General features: G+C 60.2%; 1 protein-coding gene across 1 annotated transcript; it reads right to left on the reverse strand.

The window, feature by feature from the left end:
* Positions 1 to 521: 521 nt before the first annotated feature.
* On the reverse strand, positions 522 to 8,316 carry SHROOM1 (shroom family member 1). The gene is made up of 8 exons (XM_058540323.1): positions 8,276 to 8,316; positions 3,254 to 4,291; positions 3,106 to 3,161; positions 2,682 to 2,891; positions 1,905 to 2,477; positions 1,683 to 1,824; positions 1,303 to 1,575; positions 522 to 1,197 (listed from the first exon to the last, which is right to left on the reverse strand). Exons 2-8 carry the CDS (start codon positions 4,247 to 4,249, stop codon positions 865 to 867), a joined length of 2,583 nt encoding a protein of 860 aa, XP_058396306.1. The 5' UTR covers positions 4,250 to 4,291; positions 8,276 to 8,316; the 3' UTR covers positions 522 to 864.
* Positions 8,317 to 8,540: the final 224 nt, after the last annotated feature.

Here is an 8,540-nt window from a genome sequence, read left to right on the forward strand (position 1 = left end):
TGGCTGACCCACTGGGGCTCTCCAAAGGAGAGGTGTATAAGCTCAGTTTTGATAACATAATTGGAAGAGGAAGAAAGTTCTTTCTAGGTCTTGAAATGAATATCCCCAAATGTCCAAGTGTATTAGACATTTGTCAGGGTTTTTAGGCAGCAAATCATCTGAACCCATCTTCCATTTGGGGAAATTCCCTATCCCTTGAGTCTTGAAGGGAGGCAGTACCCCCACTTCCACTACTGAGGTTGGGGGCTTGGGTAAAAATCAGCAAAGGAGACTTGGACCCAGCCAATCAGGCCTAGGCTTGTGGGGTAGTGATGCAGTCACTGCTGGCAGTGGAGCTGAGGGCCCAGCATCCCCCTGGTCCTTCCTCTTTTCAAGCCTTTCAAGTTTCTCCCGTCTTCCTAGAGATTCCCAGACCTGACTGACGTCCTGCAACAAATCCCTCTTCTGCTCTAGTCAGGCAAGGTTGGTGTCTGTGGTTTGTAAACAAGATCCCTCCCCCAAGCTATGCTCCAGGCAACACATACACTTCTCACATCAATTTTTATTGAGAGGAAAAAAAGAGGCTGTTTTGCATCTTAAGTTGAAGTGCACCTCTGACTTGTCTCCTCCCCCTCCAATCAACCCTGACAAGCCACTCTCTCATCACAAAAAGGGGGAATACTGCAGTTTTTAAAATCCATAGTTAATTACCAAATAATCCACAAGATTTGCGTAAGGCCACATGAGAACACTTGTAAGAGGTATCCTGGGAAGGCCTGGCCGAGTCCTCCCCACCTCAAGGGAAAAGCACGGAATAAACCAGCGTCACCCCCACTTATGTGGGTGAGAGGCAGGGACAGTGTTCCCCAACCCCCACCCCTGCAACTATATGAGGGGAGGCGGGTAGGGCAGTTTATCGGGAGGACGGGTCCCTGGGGGCCAGGCCGGCCTGGGAGGCCGGGGACGATGGGCAAGGTCGCTCCTGATGGCGTCCAGTTGGTCCTGAAGGAGCCCGACACGCTCATCCAGGCTGCGCTGCTGGGCCAGGACAGCGGCCTTGTCCGCCAGCAGGGAGCAGTAAGCGCGCAGCTGCTCGGCGGGCAGCACGCGCACCAGCACCTCGCGCAGGGCCCGCTCGCGCCGCGCCACGTGCTCCTTCAGCTCCTTGGCGTCCTCCTGCTGTCGCTGCAGGAGCCCGAGTCGCTGCAGCAGAGAGGCCTGGAACCGCACGGAGAGGGGCCGTGAGCTGGGCGAGGGTGCCCGATTCCCGCCCGAGCCGGCAGGCCCCTCACCGCCTCACTCTCCCCAGCCTGAAACCGTTACCTGCTCCTCGGGGTCGCTGTCTGCGCCCGCCCGGGCCAGGGCGCGGCGCACGCGGGCCAGGCGACTGCCCAGCAGCAGCAGGAGGCCAAGCACGCGCTCTAAGTCGGCCATGAACCGGCTGAAACGCTCTAGCTCGCGGGGCGCACAGGCCTGGCCTACCGCGGCCTCCAGAGCAGCCCCGCGCCTGGCCAAAGCCTGGGCCGCCCCCTGCAGCTGCTCCTGCTCGGCCTGAAGGTCCCCCAGCATCTTTTGGAGGAGGTCGGCCAGCTCCACCTGCAGGGAGGGCGTGGGTACTTAAGGCTGGGGCCAGGCCCCTTACTTCTCAACCAAGACTTTGGGTGCTTGCCCTACCGCATGTCCACCAGCCTCTCCACACTCACTTTCTTGGCTTGGATGCTGTTATTTTGCTCAGGGAGACCCTGGCCACATGGCTGGTCAGCCACAGGGTGGATGGTAAGGTTTTCAGGTTTTGTCTCCTCCTGAGAAGTTGGCAGGATCTGGGTGGAGCTCAAAAGACAGGACCTGGGGACAAAGCCAGAGCTCCCAGGGTTGTTCTGCCCCAGACTGCAGGTGCTTAGAATCCCCTGGTGCCCCTCACTCACCCTGGCTCAGAAGTACCAGCAGTTTCCTCTCCAGCCTCCCCACAGGCTGGCCTCATTGCAGCCCAGACCTCAGCTAAAGGAATCAGCCCATCCAGCAGGCCCAGGGGTGGCTCTGGGCTGGGGTAGGAGGTGAGAGTGTCACTCAGAGAGGGATCCAGTCTGGCCAGCTCCTGAACCAGTTCCTCGAGGCGTGGACTGGGCCATGTTGGCCTGAAACCAGGCTGGCCAGTCCCCCAAGCCAGGGCAGTGTGGTCCGGAAGCCCCGGCGTGTCCTTGCCTGGAGGTCCCAGGGCTTCAACTGGAAGAGGTTTGAGGGGGTCACTTTCTGCAACTGCGGAGGGGTCAGTGGTCAGCAGTCCAGTGCTGTCAAAGGTTGGGATGTCACCATTTGCAGTCCCAGGGGGGCTACAGCATGTGGGCCTGGAGACACCCACAGAACCGTTTAACCCCTGCCAGCAGTCATCTGCCCCTGCGGCCCCTGGGCACTCATGGAGGGGGTGCTCTGGGGGGACGGTAGCCTGGTCAGCCCTTTGGCCCAAGCCAGCTCCATACTGCTGCTCAGAGGCATGCACACTGAAAGTGGAAAAGACAGTGAATCAGAAAAAGTTCTGGCCGAAGACAAGTGGTGGCCTCCAAGGGCCACCTGCCCCCTTCCCCACCACCTGGGCTCCCAGGCTTCAGCTAGGAGAGGGTTCCATGTTCCGTGCCCCTCCAGCATTTTGTAGATTCGTTTTGGAAGGGGGTATCTCATCTGCTTGGAAGCAAGAGGGAATTCACCTGGTTGGGAGCCCCGTAGGGGCATGAGAGTCTGGAGGTGATCTCATTCTGACCAGTGGGGCTTCTTCCAGGAAAACTTCATCATCAGGAAGGGATGGGAGCCGGGCAGATACAATGCAGGTCTCTGAGACCCTCTGCTCACAGTCAACGGGACTGCTCTGGGGGTCCTCTGCAGGACACACCACTGCAGCTTCCTTCTGAGTCAGGAACCTGGAGGCAGGGACCCCACACTGACCACAGTGACCAGGAAGGAAGCTCTTGGACAGTAGGATGTTAGCGGGGGAGTAGGGGATGTAGTTTGCAAAAGACAAAGTCAGAATGCTCAAATTGAGGGTAGGCAGGAGGCTCTCTCCTTTCTTGGGCAAGAGCAATGAAAGCTGCCTCCCACCAACTTTCAGTCCCCAGAATGGTCCATGTCTCTAACCTGGAAAGTTTGGTCTGAAACAATGGTGTGGGGGTTTCCGTTCCTTGGGGTACAGCCTGGAAAGGCAAACAGATGGATGAAATGTGGCACATGTTTTCAGTCTCCAAGATGCCCACCACCCCAAGCCTGCAGGCCCTATCTTCCATACCTGGACAATGGGCATGACCTCTCCTGGACCTCCCCAAGGAGCCAAGGCTTCCCCTGAAGCGCTCCGACTCCGACTAGCAGGCCTGTAGACATTGCCAAGCTTCGAGGGCCCGGGTTCTTGGTCCTCTATGCCTCTGGGCTGGGTCTCAGGCAGCCATCTGATCTGGTGACCTCCGAACTCTGCCAGGGCCTGATGCTGCAATACCTGGGGCTCGGGCCTGGAGAGACCAGAGCTGGAGCAGGCCTCACCCGAACATTCCCCCGCCAACCCACCGCCCCGACCCACGCGATCCAGCTTCCCTGGCTCCGAGAAGCACCACTTCCGCTGGTGGTTGGCGAGGCGCCCCCGACCGGCGGTTCCTGGCGCGGGAGCCCCGGAGGGCGCCGGCTCCACCTCCCCGCCCGGGTGGCTGAGCGACGCGGAGCGCAGGTGCGCCGCGGGGGGCCGCGCGGGGGCCGTGGGCCGCAGGCGGGCGGGCAGGCTCATGCGGAGCTCCTTGCGCTGGAAGGACGTCTCCCGGAGCACTCGCCGCTGCGCGCCCTGCAGCCGCTGGCGGTAGGCGGCCCGCGAGGCCGGTGGGCTGGGCGGCTCGGCGGCTCGCGCCGCGGCCTCCGCCTCGGCCGCCAGCGCGTACAGCAGCGGGGTGGCCTGCCGGCTGAGAGGCCCTGGGGTCCCCTGGAGCTCTGGGGGACGCGGCCCACTGCGTGCGGCGGCCGCAGGCCGGGGCTGTGGGGATGCGCGGAGGCCAGCGGCGGATGGGGCCGGGGCCGGGGCCGGGGCCGGGGCCGGGCCGCCCCACACCACGCGCACGTAGTCCCAGTCTAGGTAAGGAAGGAGGTCGGTCCCAGGCGATGGCGTGTGCGGCTCGGGACAGCCCGAGGCCGCGGAGAAAGAGCTGTAGGCCGAGTCGGCGTGCGCGGACAGCCGCCGCAGTTCCAAGCTGCGAGTGGATGAGGCTGGCGAGGCGCGGTCACCCCCAGGACCCAGGGCCTCCATGGCTGCGCGGATGAATGCTGAGGGTGGCTAGCTCCGTGGGCCCTGGAAGAACATTGACGACGTGGTGGGTGGACAGCTCGGGGTAAGGGTTAGCACCGCCTGCTGGCCCCTCCAACACGGACAGCCAGGTGCTTACACATCGCCTCCCTGGTCACACGATCCTTAGTGCTGGCATTTCACCCCGGGTCAGGGATGGCGTGGGCAGTAGGAGCAGGCCCCGGGGAGCAACTCTTGAGGTTGAGGGCCTTAGCTCAGGGGAAGGAATTGGCAGGTAGCCTATTCCCCGCCGAGGCTCTCCTGGCCCGCAGCCCCAGCTTCTACCCTGGCACCTCCCGGAGCGCTGAGAATGTACCCATGCTCCTTCCCTCCCCAGCCCTGTCCCACCCAGGCCGCTTCCTGGCTGCTTTGTTAGCTTCTCCGCGGGATCTTTCTCTGATAAACAATGGTCAAGAACGTTCTGAGATCACAGGGGAACCAAGAAAGGAGGGGGGAAGACCCGGGTTAGGTGGCAGGGGCAGCTTCACACCCTTCCTCCAGCTGTGCCAGTTATGTTCCAGGTGCTTTATATAAATACTTGATCCTCAACCACTGCTATCTGCATTTTACAGACGAGGACACTGAGGTTCTGAGGGGAAATAATTTGCCCAGGAGCACACAGCTGGTAAGAGGCAGAGCCCTGCCTGGAATCTGGGCCTGCCTCCAAGCTTACAGCAGCCAGAATCAATTTCCTAGAAGCAAACCCTGCTGAAAGCCAGTTTACCTCCACCCCCCAGCTGCCTGAAGCCTCCAACAAAGCCCAGACTCCACTGTGGGAAAAATCAAAATACTGGCAGATTCCAGAATAATATGGTCCCTCCTTCGGAGACTCTGCCTTTTGTCTAGGAATGACAGGTTCACCCCCACCCCCATTGTCCTGCTACTCTTGCTCCTCCTGTAGGGCTCAGCTTAGAGGTCTCCTGACCTTTTGGGGTCCCTACAGCATCCTGAGCTTCCTCCATCACAGCACTCGTCACCCTGCATTGTAATTGTTGGCTTGCTTGTGATTCCCTCTTCCCATTCCCACCCCTGAGCTTCCTGAGGACAGGCCCTGCATGTACTCATCTCTGTACACTCAGTGGCCAGCATGCAGTCGATGTTAAAGGAATATCTGTTGAATGGCAAGGGAAGGAGCAGATTGCAGGGAGTAGATGGGGGTTGCTATGGTGGCCAAGGAAGAGGGCTATTTTGCTTCTGCCCACTCTTCTCTCCCTATTAGTCTTTGATGGAGAAGGGGACAGAGTGGGTGAGGCAGTTGCCACCGTGGACACTGACCAGGTTACTCATGCATTATTAGGAACCAAAAGAGCAAGCAAGCACAGCTCGGAGCACGGAATGGCCAGAAATCAATATCTCCCCAGTGCCGGGAAGGGGAGCGGGTGTGCCTAAGTCAGGTGAGAGAGCAGCTTTGAGTCTTGGGAACCTGGGGCTCCCTATGGGCTATGGGACTTTGGTGGGGAGGTGGGCTTGCTTTCCCTGAGCTGCTTGGTGGGGAGTGCAGAAGTGGCCTGCAGCTGGGGTGGGAACTGGAAAGCAGGCTCATCTGGAGCCTTCTAGAGACTATTTAGAGCTCAGGGTCACTCTCCATCCCCTTCCCTGAGGCCCTAGATGCTACAGATTGCTGGTCAGGGAAGGTAGGGAGGATATAGTGTTTCTTAAAAGGGAGAAGCAGTACCTGCAACATTCCCAGGAGGGGCTCTCAGCTGACCTGGGACCAGAACATCTTGACATCACCCACCTGGAGGCATCTTTATGCCCACTAAGGCCAGCCCTGCAGGTTGGTCCTCACACTCAGGCTTGGGGACCTCTTTGGCAAACTGTTTCCACTTTCTGGACTTCAGGGAGATGAGAAGCTATTCTGAGTAGCAGCCCCTGGGAAGAGAGTCACCTCCTCTAGGAAACCAATCCTAGCTGCCCACACACTAGCCCCCTCTCTTCCTATCCTTCTGAGCTCAGCTTGGGAGCACAGTTTACCCTGGCTTATGCCACCCATGCCTGCCCATGTTGGCTTGCTGCATCTACAGGCAGGGGTGACTGCTCAAATACAAAGAAGTCTCCTCAAAAAAGGCCTTGAAAATTCTATCTTATTTGTGAGTTACTGTGTTGACAAAGGATTCTGAGTTCACTAAATAAAAACAGCTTGAATGGATAATAAAAATGTGTGTACATATCTGCTTTTTTATTGACCCTAACTTGTCTCGAGGATGCTTTTGCAGTGGTGGCCCGAGCAGGTTGATACCCATGCAGGATGCTCATACTGTGCCCTTTGCAGAACCTGCTATGCCAGGAGAGTCTAGCTCCTTTAGTGTGTTTTGGGGCCTCAGCACAACGAGCAAGTTTTCACACTTGTCTGGTTGCAGGGAGCCTCTTGCAGTCCAGCCATCCCCTCTGGCTGGGGGTGGCCACATCCCAGGAGCTCTAGCATCAGTGTTAGTGTCAGCTGTGGGCTGGGCTGCAGAGTCAGGGCCTGCATTGAACAGAAATCCAGAGGCTGGACCTCAAAGAACTCTGCAGGCATCTTGTAAAGCTTTGGCAGAGCAGGGGGAATAGCATGGAATCTCTGCTAGAAAACCACCAGATTGGGGTCCTGCGAAGCGGGGTGGCCGGGGCGGGGGAGCATTCAAGATATACTTGTCACCTGAATGAAAGAGCAAGAGAGGAAAAGGAGACAAAGATGACTTCAGCATTCAGAGCTGGGGGCCTGGGAGGTGGAGGAAGGAAGAACCTGAGATGGGGACTGGCCAAGGGGTCCAGTGCTCATTCAGTCTGAGGCCTGTGGGCTTTACAGTGTTTGTGGCAAGCCATTGGGAAGTTGGGATGTGAGTCTGGACCTCAGCAGAGAGGTTGAACCAGGCAAGCAGACAGACCCAGGTTTTTAGTTAGAGGTTGTTGGGGAAATAGTTGAAGACAGCTTGCGGTGGGTAAAACCACACCACGGAATCAGGAGCAGATCCACGTAAGGTCGACCAGAGAGGCAGGAGAATACAGCCTCAAACGATCAGCAATGATCAGGAATTAAATCGTATCTCTCTCAAAGGCCACCTCACATCTGACCTCTCTGTGGAGAGGTTGTCCAGGCCACCCCTCCCGGATGGTCTTCCCTCAGCACTAGGCTCACTGTGAGGCACTAGGCTGCCTGCATGGCAGTCTTCTGCTAGACTGAGTTTCGGGGACCTGGGCCGTGGTCTGGCTGGGCAGGCATTCTGGGAAGTTCTGCGGCTCTCCCAGGCCCCAGCGGCCTCCCATTCTCCTGGCCTGTTGGCGCCAACCGCGCATCGGCGCAGCATCCGCTCTCCGCTCACTCCAGCCCAGATGTAGAGTCTCCAGAGACTCCAGCTCTGTGCCGGGCGCAAGGAAATGCGGGATGCTGGCGGCACCTGGGGAGAGGAGGCCGCGGTCGTGGTCGGACCACGTACCTGGGGCTTCAAGCTCTGCGAGTGGAGGCACGCGAGGGAGGAGAGGGGCGCAGGCCTGGCGACCGCAGGGGGCGGCAGAGTCACGCGGTGCGGCCGGAGCGGGGCCCCGCGGAGACCAGGAGAGCGGATGGCCGCTGGCCGGCGCATTTCTCGGCCTTTCCTGTTGGGTTCACCGTCCGGGAAGGAGGGCTCAGAACGCGTACAGGGAGACAGAGCGGTCTTGAGCAGGAGGGACCCGGATTCTCCAGCGGCTCGGCGGCCGAGGGGCGGGAGAGGAGGCGGAGGGGTCTCGGAGACCCCACTCCCTGCTTTGGTCCAGCGGGCTTCCCCAGCAGCTCTGGCCGCTCGGTGGGTCTGCGTCCTCCCCACCCTCCACCCCTCTGCGAAGAGTACAGGCGCGCAGGGGCCCGACTCAACTCGCGCAGACCAGACTCGGCGCGAGTTGGACACCTCCAGACCCAACGACGCACGGCTGCTCCGCGGCCCAGCAACGCCTCCACCCTCGAGCCTCCTCCTGGGAATAGCGATCCCGCCGCCCGCCCCCCGCCGCCCAGCCCCCGGCCTCGCCTCTTACCTGAGCTCCAGCCCGAGACGCGCTCCTGGGCGCCCGCGGCCCCGCGGTGACATCAGAGCCGCTGGCTCCGGCTCCGGACCCCACCTCCAGGCTCCGGCCGCCGCGGGGGAGGCGCCACGTCCGGCCACGGGGGGCGGGAGCGCGGAGCGGCGGCGCTGCCCCGGGAGTCGCATGCCCCTTCGTAGTGTCCGCTTGCCTGCAGCCCCGGGCCCAGAGGGTGGACACCCGTTCCCTCGCCAGGCACAAGCCTCTTGCTTCGGGCCGG

Source organism: Diceros bicornis, chromosome 1 (genome assembly GCF_020826845.1).
Source record: "Diceros bicornis minor isolate mBicDic1 chromosome 1, mDicBic1.mat.cur, whole genome shotgun sequence".
NCBI classification, from domain to species: Eukaryota; Metazoa; Chordata; class Mammalia; order Perissodactyla; family Rhinocerotidae; genus Diceros; species Diceros bicornis.